The 18,422-nt window shown below is 39.4% G+C and overlaps 1 protein-coding gene across 4 annotated transcripts in view; it reads left to right on the top strand.

Annotated features, from left to right (window-relative positions):
* The window catches only part of LOC115781527 (suppressor of tumorigenicity 7 protein homolog), a 65,490-nt gene that overhangs the window by 12,366 nt on the left and 34,702 nt on the right, over positions 1 to 18,422 (top strand). For 3 of the 4 annotated variants that reach the window (XM_030731213.1, XM_030731215.1, XM_030731214.1), the window contains exon 2: positions 5,530 to 5,565. The exons of the other annotated variant lie outside the window; for it this stretch is intronic. In XM_030731213.1, the coding sequence (XP_030587073.1) occupies positions 5,544 to 5,565 (22 nt within the window). In that variant the 5' untranslated portion in view covers positions 5,530 to 5,543. The remainder of the gene's footprint in view (positions 1 to 5,529; positions 5,566 to 18,422) is intronic. 4 annotated transcript variants of the gene reach the window in all.

Here is an 18,422-nt window from a genome sequence, read left to right as displayed (position 1 = left end):
CCAAAAAAATCAACCAAATCAAAACATTAGAAAACAGTCCGTATATGATTTTTTTACTAATATTTATGTGCACTTTTTCATAGTTGTCATATCATGCACTAGTTTCTTTTCTCTCTGTTCTGTTTCACCACCACCATTTATATTTGTTTCACTTACACACAGAGGAGAGGAAAGTGAAAAGGAAGATAAAGTTACTCATGTTGATAACAACGCCTTACTGCACTTTAAGCGCAATAGCAAATGTTGGTCATTTCAAAGGTGTTGGAGAAATGACAGTTTTTTCCAAAATGTGCAGTTTTCATTAGAATTCATTGATTTGCAAAGAAAGATGTTTGGGAATAGTGCCTGTTTTGTAATTATCCTTTTTAAAGGCATTACAACAAGCACAGTTGTCTTTCTTTGTGAAATACAGCCATACTTTGGACCATTTCTTTCTCACAGTTGTGGTGCCTTCTTGTAAATTTCCAGTAGCATAGATTCCTGAGTTTGACATCAGGAAAAACATGCTTGGATCGAGTAAAAAAACTCTTTGACAAGCTGTGAAGCTTACCATTTTGATGGGTTGCACAACTGGGAACCAATTCTAGTTTATCTTACCTAACGAGCATCCCCATTGAACTTGATTTTATCACTGTAATAGGTCATGTTATGGATCCAGCTGTATCTTTGTGGCAGAGAGAGCGAGGCCTGGCTGTCTGCGTGTGTACCCAATGGGCCACGTGTGACTGTGAAAGCTGAAAGCTGAAGTATTAGTGTATAAAAGAACTGTGAAAAGTTGGATCCCTGCTGTAGGTTACAAGGAATTTGGAAGTGTTTGGACACATAGTTCAATGCACTATTAAAAATTTGAATGCAGGAATAGGCTTGAAAAAGTGCATTTCAAGTAAACATTCAAGTCATGGCAACTTGTGTGTAGGAGAATACATTGAGTCAAATGTCATTATAGACAGCTGGGTTGATTTTAAGTGGAACTTTATCAATTCTAACAACAACAACAATCTCCAGTACTAGTAAAGTCAAAGCTGAATTCTGAATAGCTGGCGTATGAGCAGAGTACACTGAATGCTGTAAGCTCCCTGCTTGCTTCCCTCTTACCTCTCAAAGGACTGTTTGAGAGAGCTGCCCCTTGTGTAATTAACACAATCTCAGGAGTCTTTATTAAGAAGGGAATGAATGTCAGTGCACTGCAAAAACTGTTCATCTTAACAAGTCTGCTGCACTCTTCAAAGTTTGAATATAACATAGCGACAACTGTATATAATTATTCAATTTGCTTGAAATTGATGTATAAAATTATAGCAGCTCAGTGTGAGGCTTTAGGCTGTCATTTACAGCAGTATGCAGCAGAAAAACTTTCTTCTTTCCTCTCAGTTGGAGTTCACCTCCTTTTACTGTTCCTCTTATGTGTGTGGACTCACAAGAGACCGATGAAGTTATTAATCAAATTGGCGGCAACACATTGTGTTACGTTTAATAAAAGTTTTCAAACAAATCACTTGATCACAGTTTGCTGATAGATTTAAAAACTACTGCAAATCTACAAATAAAAGTTGTTGGTGTAGCTACAGTGAAATGCTTCGAAGCTGCTGTTACTTTGCTCTTAGCTTCCTCTATGCTATGTCAGCTATTCATGCTAACACCTGGCTCACTGCTCCTGATGCATGTTGTAGTAAACAACATAGAGCTGAATGGCTCAGCCACATAGCATGGCTCAGTGTCACCAATATGTAATTTTGACTCAGGATCATTTGAGGCCCTTAGCATAACAATTAACAAAAGTGTATTATTGTTAAAATGTTGGTCTAAAACAAGTTATTCACAGTTTGAATAAAAGTCAAGTTTGAGACAAGTGATGGTGGTGGAGCAGCAGTGCTAGCACTACTAGAAACACAGAATGGAAGAGAACAGCTGTGCCCTGTGACACCTCCTGTAGAGGCCAATTACATTAGCCCGTCATCACTGACCGGAGCTCCCACACTTCCCAGTTGCATAACTATTTTTAAATGCTGGAAAAATTGCAACCAACCCAGAAGAGTTATATTTGCATATCATGCGTTCACCGTGTCCCAGAACACTGTTTCCTTCCACTAATGGGTTTGCAGAAATAAAGGAAAAAACAAAAACATAATCCAGATGCAGTTGCTTTATTTATTGGTCTGATCAGCTGTTCACAATACTTCCTTGGTTGGAATACGCATCATCACATTGTCAGCATGAACTGTATGAGCGCCACTAACTGCAAAAGTAAATTTTCTCCCAGGCCCATCACAGCTCCACTGGTGCTATTGAAAAGTAACATTTGACTTTGATCCTTTCTGTATATAAGTTTCTGGGACACTTAGAACTTTGATTGCACTGTTGGAAATAGTTTTTTATTTTGATTTACAGTCTTTTTGTAATTTGTTAACAATATGCATTTTATTTTCATTTTTGCTACATTTTATAAAAAGATTGTTTCTCTAAAATGAAGTTATGAACACATTCAAAATAAATTTTCTGGGCTTTGAAAATATTTTTGTGCAACTTTTTCTCATTTATAATTTATAATTTAATTTTTGCACTTTTTAGTTACTAGGGACTTATTACATACATAGTATTAAAATTTGGGATATAAAGGTTGTATTGATGTATAGCAAGTTGAAATGCACCACAAAATGGCACTACAGCTCTGGCAGACTTGTTCTGTGGTAGGTAATAAAGGGTTAAACATTTTCTAAAATGAAAGTATTTCATGCTTTCTGTTCACACCTGCCAAGGAGAATGGACCTGTTTGGAAAATGTTCAGGATGTTGAATATTAACTAAGAGTAACACAATGAACAGGCTGTTGCTTATGGTTATTGAATGGCAGTTGGAGTTTTAACTTTAACCACATGGTCAACAACTTTTTCAAAGAATACCAGAAGACAGTTGGTACTCTAGATCGGACATTTTTCACAGCAGTCTTATTTTAGATTAAAGTGTGTTTGATTACTTAAGACTTTTATATTGTGCTGGACATGGCCTGTAGCGTGTAACAGAATAGCAGTGATTTTAATACATTAAAATACCTTTGTGTGCAAACTCTGTGTGCTCAGGACGGGCACACGCAGTGCGTGAACAGGTAGGTGGGCCAGGGGCTCGTGTGCATCCAGGGCTTATGGACATGATAATTAATTCAAGATCAAAGTAAATCTGTGTGTTTATATTCCATGTAAGGTGTAAATTTTTTTATTATTTAGACTCAGCACTGCTGATTCCATATATTTTAACAGTGTAGCGGGGGTATAGAAGGGGTCTCTTGCCTGTGCTTGAAGGACAAAGACATGGAGGAGGAAGAGGAGGAGGGTATATGAGACACAAAAGATACGAGGCCTCCAACAGTACACGCTCCTCTTTTCAGTGGCTGAGCTAATCCACATGCTAGCTGGCTTCATCCTATTCACAGTGGGCCATGGGAGCGTCCGGCTGGATGACCATCTCTATTTAGGTTTGTAGGCTATTGCACACATGCTGTTGTGCAGACTGTACCTATTCATTTCCCTAAAGCAGGTCCAGGGTGGACTACTGCCGCACAGTTGCTGGGCTTTGTGTTCATTTCATTACATTTAATACCAGAGTCTTCATTAAAGTGTTACAGTGTGCATCAGTAATGGGCACCTCAGGGTATATGTGTGTCCTAAAAGAGGAAGAAAAAAACTTGAATCATGGCAGCCTGAATACATTGACTAAAGGGGTTTTTGGTTCATTGCAGATTTAGATTTTTTCTTTTCTTTTTTTTTTTTTTAATTGAATCATTTAGTTTGTGTGATTACCTATAACTGGCAAACACCACGATTTTTAATATACATAATTTTCAACTCCAGTTGCTATGTTTAATTGCAAGTTTATATAAATATTTACTGTGTTATTTTTGTTGAATTGTTATTATTATTATTATTTCTTTTTTCGTGGCCAAAATCATTCACATTTTTTTTTTGGGGGGGGGGTCTTTAAGGTTATTAGTTCATCAGTGGTTAAAAATAATAAAACCAGTGTAAAGACATCTCACTGATGTAAGCAGTTTGTACACAAGAGCAGCAAAGTGCAGTGACTGAGACAGTCCAGTCTGATGTATATTGTTACACCCCTAGTATGACATTTATGATGTGATGACTCATGTTTTGTGTATGCAAATTTTTTGTAATTAAATTTGTACCTGTACATTGTTTATTGTTAAATGAAAATGACAAGTCTGTTGCAGGACTACATGAGTTCATATGACAATCATTCCATATTTTTTTTTATACTTTTTAAATTTTTTTTAAATCTTTTGTGCAAGTGTGATTGATATTGTTGTGATTACAGCGGGACATTTGTGTTCGGGCTCCCTGATGAACGTGTGTGTGCGTGTGTGTGTTAATAGCAAGTAAATACACAGGAGTTTCCAATGCTCTGGTTCATACTTGTTTCAATTTGTCGAGCTAACAGATGACAGCCCCCTGCCCCCTTCACTGCTACTTTGTGTGTGTGTGTGTGTGTGTGTGTGTGTGTGTGTGTGTGTGTGTGTGTGTGTGTGTGTGTGTGTGTGTCTGCAGTGGATGGCCCTACCGTTTCCTTTTTCTCTCATTCCCTCTCTTTTATCATTTTTGTGTACACTTCCCCCTTCCTTTCCTGTTTCTCCTCTCCTCCATTCTCTCATTCCTCATTTCTTTGCCTTATCTTTTCTTGCTCTGCTCTTGCATTCCCTCCAATTTGCTTGTGTTTCTCCTTCTTTCTTTCCCCCTTTTCCTTCTTGCCTCCCTTTCTCCCCCCATCTAACAGTAGTTGTCAATCTATGACAGCTCTGTCTCTCTCTCCCCCTCCTCTGTCCTGACGTCACTCTGTTTGCATAGCTATTGTCTTACAACGGCTGCAGTAACAGTGGCAGAAGCTTCCTTGCCAAATTTTTTTTTCCACTCCCTCCTTTTAGCTCTCCTCTCCCCAGGAAAGACTCTCCCTCTCCCCCACTAATCTCGCTCTCTCTCTTCATTAGTAAATCCTACACTGGAATGAGAAGTGAGAGAGTGATGGAGAGGACAGGATGAGGAGGAGGATATAGACTGCAGAAAAGCAGAGATGCAGTAGCTAGCCGCAACCACATCTCCGTTTCTGGATTTTGACAGTTTCCTGCGGCTGGGAAGGATTTCTGACAGTTTTTAATTTTATGTTTATTTAGTTCTTGATTTAATCCTTCAAAAAAGCCTTCTGTTTTTGTTTTTTTGTTTTGTTTTTATTTTTTTTCCTTCTTTTTGGCAGTTCCAATAGCTGAGTGTGTGTTTTTGTGTGTGTGTGTGTGTGTGTGTATGTGTATTTGGAGGGGTGCTTTTAAAGCAGCAACGGATAGCGGAGCTGGGGCATCTGGCCGTCTGGGAGGCAGCGACGGCCGGCTGGCTGCATTGTGTTCCTTTGATGACCCCCGCTGTGTAGCTGCCTGCTCATCAACCTCCCCTCTCTCTCTGTCTCTCTTACCCTCCCCTTTCTCTCTCCGCTCTTTCCTCCTTCTCCTCCTCCTCCTCTCTCTCCATCACAGCTCCCGGCCCAGCCATGTTCGGCACAGAGTCCTCATGTAAGTACCATCACCATCCTTCCGTCTCCTCTGTGTTTGTCTCTGTTTATGCACCTTTTTATGTTCATGTGTGTCTTTATTATCTGAGAAAGAGGAGGAAAGGGAATATACTAGATTTCCTCTTTTCTTTCATCTCTCCTCTCCTCACCTCTCCCCTTATCTTCTTCCTGTTTTACCTCCATGGATGCTGGTGGCAGATTGCATGGGGAGAAATCTGGGATCTACCATTTTAGCACGGAGGGTTGGCACTACAAGCTAGCTGGTCATGCTGAGTTAACCGCCTGCCCTGTATTCTCTCTGAGCCTTACTATGTGTCTGTGTGTGCATTTAAAATAAAACAAAAAAATCACCTGCCATCTGTATTTTCTGTCCTCTTCTTTGTAATAGCTTGCTCTTTGAATACACATATATTCTTGTGCATGTTTATGTGAGTGAGCATGTTGGAAGATGGATGCTTTTACCAGAGTTGCATCATTTCCAGAAGCATCAGCCTCCACTCTTCTTTCTCATGGCTCAGTCAGATCACTGTGAGGTGTGAGCTTAGCATTTCCCCTCTCAGATGCTACTGAAGCAAGCATAGCACACCACTCTTCTCTGTGTGTGTCTCTGGACACCTAGCAGCCCCTCACCTCCCTCTGAAGCAGTGTTGGCGTTAAGGTGACCCAGTGTCCTCAAATCCCTTTCTTCTGTTACAAGAAACCCTTTTGCTTGGATCAATACCGTGATGGTTCACTCTACTACCTGCTCAATGTTTTTATAAGGCCTGAGCTTATCTAATTGATTCTGTCTTGATTGCACAGTCAGAGCCAAAACTAACTTGTCATTTTGATGTAGGATCATAGCTAGCATGCACACCGGCCGTTGCAGCAAGAGTGGTTTCATAGCCAAACAGTAGAGTATAATCTCTGTTTATGAAATGTGCAGCTGATTGGATGATGCTGTGGAGTGTGGCGTGGTAGATATCACATCTTATATTCACCCAGCTTTTCCTTTTGGTTTGAGATTCTGGATTTGAGGGTATTTGAGTGTCAGATGTAACAAATTCACTAAGTCAGGTTGACAGCAGCACCTCACTGTTTTCAGCTTATAGCCTAATGTTGTTGGTGGTGTTGTATTTTTTTTTAAAAAAGAAATCAAAAGTGGAAATATTTTGATGAGATTTACAATTGTAGGAATCAGTTTAGTAGGAGTAGATTCCTGGCTTGTTAGTTATTTAGGTAATCAGAAAAGAAGTATTATCATCTTAAAAAAAATTGTATGACACATCCTACTTATAGTTTAAAGTGTGCTTAGATGCTTAAAGTGACTGACTTGCGTTTGAACATTTTTTTTTTAGCATTTTATCATGTACCCAATATTATGCCAAGTGCATATCATTTCCAGGGAAATGTAGGGAATGTGCAAGCATAGGGCACTACATCTGCATAAATATCCCACAGTACAATACAGGCGTCCCATTGCTGGACAGTGACCAAGACAGCTGAGCTTTAATGTCCTGTTTCATTATTTTTTCTCACTTTGTCCGGTGTAAAATAGCAACAAGGCTCTGAGGAAGTAAGTAGTGCATCTGAAAAGATACACACATACATTTTTCCAGCAGTTAAAAAAATATATATAGCAGCTACCTAAGAGGTGATAAAATATTTGTATCCATCCATCCATCCTCTTCTGCTTATCCTGTTCAACCATTTTATTTAAAAACTGGGTTAAGATTACTCAAGCAGAATATATACTTTTATTAATTACATGGCCAGAAAAAAAGTTAATACATAAACTTCTGTTAGGTAAGGTGTGACCTTTACTTGGCAGCTTCTAGCTCACTGCCCACCATACTGCTGTTTTATATAAATTACTTCTGTCCCATTTTGGCACAGGGCTGCCAGTCTTTCCGTTTTGTCATGTCTGCAGTTTGACACAGGTCATCTAATAAATCATAACTGCAGTTTTTCAACCAGGAACTAAAAGGCAGTAGTGCTACATCAGGTCCACAACAAATCCACAACAAAGATGAGTAGAGATCAAGCATGAGCAACGAGTATGGTTCAGTTCACAGTGTATAATTTTAGGAGTCCATGAGCAGAGTTTTTGCTTTTCTTTATGAAAGGATGTACACTCATGTGACTGACCGATGTTTATAAAATTAAAGTCAGAGCTTGCGATCATAAACATGCAATGTTTTGCCACATTTGCAAACTGTTGTGCTTTCACTGTGACTAATATACTCCACCTGTTGAAGAAAAGTAAAAGAACTATTATACAAAATTTGGACAATTCCACCGATGATTGTTTGAAGAATGCTTTCACTGTCACCAATACAATGTGTGTTTAATGTTGGATTTTCATAGAAAAAAAGCGTTTTCTTCTTTCCACACAGCTTTGCATGAATTCGTTCATGGCTTCTTGAGAATATCCTAACAATAGGCACAGGCAGAATAGAAAAACATAATGTCCATTCAGCTCTGTAGGTTTAAGTAACAAACTCAGCAGCGTTTGCTGACGCAGGTAAGTGGGGCCCATTTTTTTTCAAGGCCATTTCCCTTCAAATAGATTTGTTGGGGGAAACCGCTTGAGTTCACGTTTATTTCAATGCACCAAGCACTGCAACAGGAAATGAACTGGGACCATTTTTGGATAGTTTTTGTTCAAAAGACTGAATTTCTGCCAAAAAAAACAGCCCATATGTAAGGTTATTTATCAGGGTAAAACATCCCGTATTGTATGAACGGCCATCTCTGTTTTGGGGACCATATAAGCTTTCATTCTCTTGTCACGATGTTTTCCATTGCATTGGTTCCAAATATTATTATTTAGCTAGTCATCTACTGTATACATGAGCCTTGACAAAGGCTTGTCAAGTCTTGTTAGGTCTTCACAGCAGACTGTGTGGCACTGTGAAAGACGACAGGGGTGTCTGATTTGGGTATTTGATCAGCCAGATCTCCTCTCAAGTAGATCCAGAGGTTTACAGGAACAAAAACCTGGGAGACAGTAATAATTATGGCCTATGTGGCTTCTGAAACTTTGCCTTCCTCCAGGTAATCATAATTAACAGCCAAAATGTCAAAGGTTTTATCTTTTTTTTGCAGTGTTACTGTCTTAAAATGAGCTATATCCATAATAATTTTGAGGCATAGCAGTAGTTAGACTGATTAGTCTGTTTTGAGCTCTGTACAGCATTTGACGTTGTAGGTCTGTTCAGGTTTGGTGGGAAATGTGCTGAATTTCTTTTTGGCTCTTAACTCTATTCTCCCTTTCTAATAAGGACAGATGGTAGGAGAGGGAAAAAAAGCCAAGGAAATCACTTCCAACATGCTTGTCCTCATCAGTACTGCAAAAGTCAAAACAAATGTACACCATATTTGTTGACTCTTGTTATATAAAGTAGAAATAATTTGGCAATACATGGAGGATAGTTTATGGACATGACAGCTGTAATTATTGTGAGAGATCTGCTTATTATGCTCAGCATTTTTTTCTACAATTGAACAAAATGAAATATAACTTTAAACCAGTTGAACAAATATAAATATGCACTAATTGCAGCAGAAGTCTGTTGAAGACAGAATAGCAAAAGATACATTTTTATATTATAAATTAAATTTTCCAAAAGGCTTCTTGGAAGTAAAGTCCAACTCTAGTTAGGTGTTGAAATATATTTGCAATAGTGATGCATTTATAAACCCATTAAGTACCCAGAAACATCATCTACTTCACATTTCTCTGGGTAGAGTTATTTTGTCTCACACACACAGACCCACACTCACACAGACGGCACTCATTTGCACACACATTTGACCTCAATAGTTGTTACCTCCCTGCCCATTGTTTTCAGCAAACCAGGTTTTGGGTTCGTGGTAACTGCATTCTGACTTCCTTTTGGTTTTCTTTTGGCTGTTGTAGGGTGATGGAAGAAATTATTGGTTCAGTATTTTTACAGTAAGTCTATAATTGATCAGACTGGAGGTCAGTACATTTGGCTTTTTACATTTTATTTTTACCTGATAGCAAATTGATTTTTTTAAGTCATTTTAACTTTCTCATAGCTATAGAACCACCAATAATAGAGGACATGTGAATAATTTCTTTCAAAAACTTAAATTTGGATTCAAACCTGATTAATTAATGAAATTAATTAATTTATTGCACCTAAGATGCTAAGCCAGTTCTGTAGACTTTTAGTTGTTTGATGTCAAATTGTCTTAGAACAATAATCTTATGAACTCAAGGAACCAACAACAACATAGCACTCTGTTTTTATTAGTATTACTATTACTTTAATAGTCCTTAGATTTGTATTTTTTTTATTTTACTTAACCAAGAAGTAAAACTCCTGAGATTTAAGCAGGGCCTACACTTTGTGGTGGACACAGAAAAAGTGGATGAGTAGTGGTTATGTTTTCCTTTTTTTGAAGTCTGTTCAGTTGGTGCATTGTAAAGTAGCATATCCATGGATGTCCAGATGAAGCCTTTTGCAAGAGTGTATTTTTCAGCCTTTAGGTACGGATGTTTGTTTTGGGGCAAAAAAACTAAGCTAAGTTTATTGTGTTGATGTAGATGAGACAGTGTGGCTCCTTTTTTTAATAGATTCTTTAATCCATTATGTTGTATGCAGAAGATTTCTGTGGGCATTCTATTGGTCAGCATTGCAGAGAAGGTAAAGGAGGAAAAAAACAAACATGCAGCGTCATCGATGCAGCATTACTTTTTGTGAACTTTGATACACTATACAGAACCCAAGACACACACACACACACACACACACACACACACACACCGTGCTACTTTTCTGTTCAGATTCTCCACATCTTTTCCTACTTTTCTATGTTTTGTAATGTTATTTTGTGCTGGCATAAGTAGTGTACATGTGATGCTGAATTTGCAGCTATAGCAGCTTCAGCTCTTCTTGGAAGCCTTTCCACATGGTTTAGGAGTGTGTATGGGATTTTTTTGACCATTCTTTCAGAAGCGCATTTGTGAGGTTGGACACTGATGTTGAATGAGAAGGCCTGGCACGCAGTCTCTGTTCTAATTCATCCCAAAGATGTTCTGTTGGGTTGAGGTCAGGATTCTGTGCAGGCCAGTCAAGTTCTTCCACACCAAACTCACTCATCCATGTCTTTATGGGCCTTGCTTTGTGCACTGTTGCACAGTATGTTGGAACAGGATGGGGCCGTCCTTCCAGTTTGGAGGTCTGTAGCAATTGACTCTGCTGAAAGTTGATGGCCTCTGTGGCCATGGAAGTGATTGGAGCTCCCTGAATTCAGTGATCTGGATGGGTGAGTGAATACTTTTGGCATTGTAGTGTATGTGTGAACAAGACTTTCAAGGAGGATAGTGAAACCAGCAGATAAAAGACCATCACAGGAGAAGTGATAAAATGGTACTGGCAGGAATGGAATTAAGTTTTGTGTAGAAAGTGAATTTTGTGTTGCTGTCACTTCACAAATACCTCAGTGTTCCCATTAAATCTAAGCTAATCATTAAAATCTATACCAAAATATTTGTATTATTTAACCATTTCCACTCTTTAATTGTGCATAATGCAGTCTTTGGCTGCATCTCTGTTTTGCATAAAATCAATCATCTCCTTGGCTTTAGATACCTTTAATTTGGGTCACACTGCCAATGGAGCTTAGAGCCTTTGCTTTATGTAATACTATCCATGCACCATAATGCATCATATACAACATAGACTGTGGCGATCGCCTTTTTATAGTGGGAAATCACCCCCTACGTCATATAAATGACCATTACATGTCACATACACACCTCCTAAATCATCTAATCACAAGCCTTCAAAAGGAAAAGGTACAGTTTTACCGGTTTGATTCGCAACAGGAAGTTGCTGGTCCATCCAGTGTCCATCGCCAGCATGTTAGCTGTTGACAGCATGTTACTAAGTCTCCCATTTGTTAAGCTTCCATTTGCTTGCAGTTTGTAATCTGAAGGTTTTCCCGCACCACACACAAACCCTGGAAACTGCTCAGCTGATCAATCCTAGGAGCATCCACCACTTCTGTTTTTGAATGGGAGGTAACGTTGGAGTAGACTTTTTAACAAAGATGCTCTAATAATAAGAGAGTTCACAACCAAAAATTGTCGGAATTTCCTACTCTGAGAACGGTTGTAAATAACCTGATTTAAAGGCTGAGCATTTGAGTCCAGGGGGAACGGACTGTTTATATCTTGCACTGCTGTTGCAAATACACTGAGCACTTTATTGAATAGTCTTGTGTGTCACTTGCTGTTCTTTTGAACTTTGCGGGCTTGACTGTGTACTCTTTGTAAGGACTGGTTTAAGAGCTAGAACCTTTGTAGGTTGACAAATTTATATATATTTGTTCTGACTGCGATTGTCACTGTGATTGTCACGGCAATCGTCAGCAACTGCTATAAGACAGAATAGCAAATGTGTTTTGTGTTTTTCTTTATTCGATTTAGTTGTTGCAAGCAAATGCTTCTGCAAACCAACATGACATGTGATAATGTTTGTGAGGGTTGCTCTGATGATTATCAGTGACCTGTGAAAAATTTTGAAGGATTTCCATAAAATCCAACATGGCAGAAAATTATGTCATAGGATGCATTGAATTCTGGTAGATCCAAGGATTCTAACGGTACCTTGATTTCCAAAGTCATTCGCATGGGTCCCAAGTTATGGTTGCAAACATGTCCAACTAGCTAAAGTCCTCAAAGTAGTGGCCCATAACTTGGTGAAAGTGATAATGAGACTGTCCTGAGGAGGTGTGCCAAATTTCACAACTTTTGACCAGATGGTTTAAGGGGCTGAAAGATGACGATGATATAACAAGAAAACGTACAATACTTGTAAGAATCACATTTTCTAAGTTATAAGGCTTTTTGTCAATTTTAAATCAATGTAATGATGTAAGCCAAATTTTAATAGATTGATAACATGAGCCTGCTCTACACCCCTCCAAAGCTTTACCAGAATTCATCAGAAGTTTTTGAGCTATTGTGTTTATAGACAGAATGGTACACACACATGCAAACACGAAACAAAAAAACACAACCCTCTTGGTGTAGTAAGCATGTGGCATTTATTGGGTTTGCATGACCTCCAGTGTGATTACAGTTCCTGATGTCAGCAGCACCAGTTGCATCACTTTGACTGTGAAACCATTATTTTCTTATTGGCTTATCTGAACATTTTTACAGCTTGGAGCCTAAATAATGTAAAGTAATCACTGTGAACAATGTAATTTCAAAGTCTTGGTGGGGGGTGGGGGGTGTCTGAGACATCCGGCAGAAATTATGCGCACAGTTTCTTGGCTTTGTGCGCTGGTGCAGCTGCTGTGATAGGCTGATGGAGAGTAGTCAGCATCATGAACCACAGATTCATGATGCTGTAGAACACGTTACAGAGCCGGGTCACTGACACATATTTATTAACTCTCAAAGTTTGATATTTAGAAATCTACAAAAGCGGAATATTTATTTATTTGAGCTTAATTCTTGTCAGATATTGATGTTGTGGCACACTTTGCAAAATAGCATGAAGTGGAAGGGTCTCAATCCCACCTATATTGTTACGTTTGATTGGATCAGCAGTGTATGACAAGGCAAACATGAGACTCAGAAATTACACATATTTAATTAAAAAATGCTACAGTATTTTTTTTTTTTTTAAAGCTGTGGTTATTTTGAAGTTCATAATGAATCTATGACACACACCCCCACCCCCCCGTTTGACTTTTTTTTTTTTTCCACAAACCACACTCTTATTTTAACATTAAATAATTCACAGATTACACTACTGCGAACACTGTTGATAATGTTGGTAGTCTGTCATATCGTAACGTTAAACGAATACTGTAGAATCCTCCATTGCTGTCTTGGAACATCTCTGAACACTTTACGGTTGTAGGTGAAACTCTGCAGAAACATAAAAATGAATCTGCTTCTTCTGATTTTGACATGAGAAATGATGGCATGTTTGGAGTTTCTGTTCATGCCCTCATAAATGCCCATTCTTTATTGTATATTAGTTATTGTGATGCAGTTGTTTTTGAATATACATTATTTAAATATGTCTCATTTAAAAAAAGAAGAAAATTATATGAAGTCATTCTGACTGAATTGTTTGTCACAATGGCAAACCATGTAACAGCACATGAGGATGACTGTTCTGTGTATAGTTAAGACTGTATTGCCTTTTCAGGGGCAACAGTATATATTTTTTTTTGTATGCAGAAAAACACTGAGTAAGATTTTAAACCCTTATGGTCTATTGTATTTCTGTGTAAGATTAATGTTACACTGCCAGCAGTATTCCTACTAATAAGGATGAGCTCATGGAATGCAGCTGGCAAATGTAGGCATGTTTTCATTGTGGGAGGATTGCTTTGGACCATACCTTAGTCATATCAATCCAACAATGTATAAGTGTTATTTCATCAGTGGAATAGATTATCTTTTTTAAAAGCTGGATATTGTTTTGCCTGTTTGTCTGATGGGATCGCTTCATCTTTTAGTGTAGATATAAGCCACTAATGGGCTTTAACGTTGCTTCAGGTTGTGTTGTATTTGCCGTTCTATTGTCCATGCCCAAGAGCAGAATAAGGTGCTTACCGAAGATGGCCATTTGATGAAAGCATTCTGACTGCAACCAGCTTTCTCTGTTGCTGTGGTAACCCCCGTAAGAACAGCAAGACGGCAGAGTGATCGGGTTTCTGTGGTAACTGCTGACTACTGCTATTTTTGTCTCCTGAGCTCATATAGCGGCTGAGAGTTAAGTGAGCTAAAAACGAGGCTTATTGTAGTTGATGGTTTTTCAGTAAAGTCTCATATGCTATGAAAGAAACACTAATGTAATTTGCTTGGATCGTGATCTCTGACCCGAAATCCTCATTTAATAGATGCAAGGTTTAGAAACACCCAACCATAAAGCTTAAGTAATCTGGCACTCATCAAATAAGGTGTTTTACAAGAGGAACTTAAGCCTAATGGTAAAATCGTTGTTCATTGGGCCACTACAAAAGAGATGTTATGCACTACTGCCATAGAACACCCCATAGTAAAGACTTAAAGCAGGGGTTTTAGTTTATTTGAAAAATATACTGTGCAAAAGTCTTGAGACACCTCATTTTAAAATATTTTGCTTCCAAGGAGCTAGACTTTCTTTTAAATTTTTAAAGTGTTCTTGAGCAACAGTTCTCCAGGCTCTCTGAAGGTCTTTCAAAGTTTTTCTTTGGCTGCTTTTTCACTCATTTTCAGTCCAGTCATTGTAACTGCCCATTTTCACTTAACAGTAACCACTAATCACTCAAGCATTAAAAAAAAAAAGTCATCTAACTGGAGGAACTGAACCAGACAACTTAGCAAAGAACACATTTTAAATTGCATATTGAGACACTTTGTTACTAGCAGTCTGTCAAAAAACATATAATTTGTTCCAATATTTCTACCTGGATCTATAATTTTTTTTTTTTTTTTTTTAACAACAAAGTGATTGTCTAAGAGCTATTAGTCTAAAACCTGACATACTGAAGGAAACTGGACAAGTGAAGGACAACAGAAGATGAACAGTAACTTAAAGTCAAATCATTGTCGATATGTACAGAGGAGGTCCGGAGAGAGGTACAACAGTGATTGTCTACAGCCATTTGTAAAACACGGTGGAGGCTCTGTCATGGTTTAGGGCCACATTTCAGCCAGTGGTGTTGGGGATATTTTAAAAAAAAATGTAATTATAAATGGAGAAAATTATCATCAGATATTGATCCACCATGTAATGCCATCTAGAAGGCATCTGATTGGTAACAGCTTCTTTTTTAAATATGAAAATAATTTCAAATATACTGCCAATGCAGTAAAAGCGTACCTGGAAAGAAAAACACACAATGGAACACTATCACTCATGAACTGGCCTCCCCAGAGCCTGGACTTCAATCAGAATCAGAATCAGAATCAGAAGGTTTTTATTGCCATATGGGTGAACAGGTTCACAGCATTAGGAAATTGCTGCGGTACTTCGTGCTTACAGAAAGAAACAAATAAGTATTAAAAACTATAAGACAATATACAAGTATACAAATTGCAAATATACAGAGATATTAGAGCTATAACTATAGCACAATATTACAAAATTACAAAATATACAGTGCAGAGACTAATTAAAAGATAGAAGAATGTAGACTATATTCCACTAATATGTACATCAGTGCAATCAGACAGGTGCATAGACATAGGGTCATCAGCGTTTGTGGAGGGTGGTAGTAACAGTCTTAGGGTAATTGTTCATGAGTCCAACAGCAGAGGGGAAGAAACTGTTCTTATGGCGGGAGGTTCTGGTCCGTATGGACCGTAGCCTCCTGCCTGAGGGGAGAGGGTCAAAAAGTCTGTGCCCAGGGTGAGAGTGGTCGGCTGTGATCCGACCTGCACGCCCCAGTGTCCTGGAGGTGTACAGGTCCTGGAGAGATGGGAGGTTACAGCCAATCACCTTCTCAGCAGAGTGCACAACGCGCTGTAGTCTCTGTTTGTCCCTAGTGGTGGCTCCAGCGTACCACACAGTGATGGAGGAGGTGAGGATGGACTCAATGATGGCAGTATAGAACTGCACCATGGTCCTTGCTGGCAAGTTGAATTTCTTCAACTGCCGCAGGAAGTACATCCTCTGCTGGGCCTTTTTGATGACAGAGGTGATGGTGGGCTCCCACTTGAGGTCCTGGGTGATGGTAGTTCCCAGGAAGCGAGAAGAGTCCACTGTGGTGATGGGGGTGTCAGTCAGGATGATGGAGGGTAGAGGGGCTGTGTGCTTCCTAAAGTCCACTATAATCTCCACTGTCTTCTGGGCGTTCAGTACCAGGTTATTGTGGCTGCACCAGGACGCCAGACGTTTGACCTCCATCCTGTAGGCCGACTCGTCCCCGTCTGAGATGAGTCCGATGAGAGTCATGTCGTCTGCAAACTTAATAAGCTTGACAGACTGGTGGTCAGAGGTGCAGCAGTTGGTATACAGGGAGAAGAGCAGAGGAGAGAGGACACAGCCCTGAGGAGTGCCAGTGCTGATGGTCCGGGAGTCCGAGACATTCTTCCCCAGCCTCACGTGCTGCTTCCTGTTCGTCAGGAAGTCAGTGATCCACCTGCAGATGGGATCAGGCACGTTCATCTGGGACAGCTTTTCTTGGAGGAGATCAGGGATGATGGTGTTGAAGGCAGAGCTGAAGTCCACAAACAGGATCCTGGCGTAGGTTCCCTGGGAGTCCAGATGCTGTAGGATGAAGTGCAGAGTCAGGTTGATGGCGTCGTCCACAGACCTGTTGGCTCTGTAGGCAAACTGCAGGGGGTCCAGAAGGGGGGCTGTGAGGGACTTGAGGTGGGACAGCACCAGACGCTCAAATGACTTCATGACCACAGAAGTCAGTGCCACAGGTCTGTAGTCATTTAGTCCAGTGATCCTTGGCTTCTTGGGGACAGGAACAATGGTAGCAGTTTTAAAGCAGACAGGCACGTGGCAAGCCTCCAGTGAGGAGTTGAAGATGTTCGTGAACAATGGGGCAAGCTCGTTAGCACAGTGTCTCAGTGTGGCAGGTGAGACACCATCTGGACCTGGAGCTTTGCGAGCTTTGACACTCCTGAACTGCTTTAGCACCTGGTCCTCCTGAATACAAAAGACTGTGGGGGTGGGGGAGGAGGGGGACTCTGGGGTGGGAGTCCTTGATGATGTGGGCTTCTCTGAGGTGTGGGGAGTGGGGGAGGTTGGGGGGTGAATATTTGTGTTGGCTGTATTGTAGTTGGGACTGGTGGAGGTGTGAAGGCTGCTGAACTGACCATCAAAACGACAATAGAACTCGTTCAGTCTATTTGCAGTTTGTAGGTCGTCTGTGGAGTGGGGGGTTTTAGGCTTGTAGTTGGTAATCTGCCTAAAACCTTTCCATACAGAGGCCGCGTCGTTCTCTGAGATCTGCTGCTGTATATTCTCAGGTCCCACACTGCATCAACATTATTGATGCAGTGTGGGACCATCTTGGCAGAGAACAGAACAAAAGGTAGCCAACATCCAAAGAAGAGCTTTAGGTGTCCTTCAAGAAGCCTGGAGAACTATTCCTGAAGACTACTTAAAGAAATTACAAGAACAGTTACCTAAGAGAGTTCAGGCTGTGTTGAATAAACTTTTTTTTACATATCTGAACATGTTACTAATGAAGGAAGTGCAATTAACAAAAAGAGAGAGAGACAGAAGATTTGATTATGTAGCTTAGCTGTACTATACATTCTGGCCTTCTATCATACAACTGGCTACATATAAAAATAAAAGTTGCCTTTGCAGTTATGTTGCTGCAGTTGCAGTTGTGGCTTGGGAGTTAGAATGGGTTTCTACTTGTAGTAATAAAAAAAAAAAAAATAGTGCTCAGTAGAAAAGTAGAAAAGCAATTACATACCAGTTCATTTATCATTTGTTTTCAGTTGTTTTCAGGGACTTTCCAAAGTCTCTGTTCCTTGTTTGCATAAGTTGCCTCATGCAAATACATACATCAGCCTCTCTTTATCCTCTGGTTGTAAATATCTGATTAAACATTAAAATTTTTGTTTCATTAGTCTTAGCATGTTAGCATGCAGGTGCTGTGGAGGTGCATGTCTGTTTAGTTTTGTGTGGGTGGCTCTTCGCTGTGCAGATGATGGCTGGATTTGCAAAAGACTCAATTTAACATTATCTTATTGGATAACATCATGGCAAAGTAATAATTGTTCATGTATATTTCTGTTTAAATTCCAATATAGAATACAGAACTACCATTTGGAACATTTGTATGGTTTGTCAGAAACATTTGTGTGTGATTCATTGTGAATTTAAATTATTTAAATTTATATTTAAATGAACAGAAGCTATTGTT

This window comes from Archocentrus centrarchus, chromosome 6 (genome assembly GCF_007364275.1).
Source record: "Archocentrus centrarchus isolate MPI-CPG fArcCen1 chromosome 6, fArcCen1, whole genome shotgun sequence".
In the NCBI taxonomy this organism is placed as follows: Eukaryota; Metazoa; Chordata; class Actinopteri; order Cichliformes; family Cichlidae; genus Archocentrus; species Archocentrus centrarchus.
Note: the sequence above shows the minus strand (reverse complement) of the source record. Positions and strands in the feature narration are given on the sequence as shown.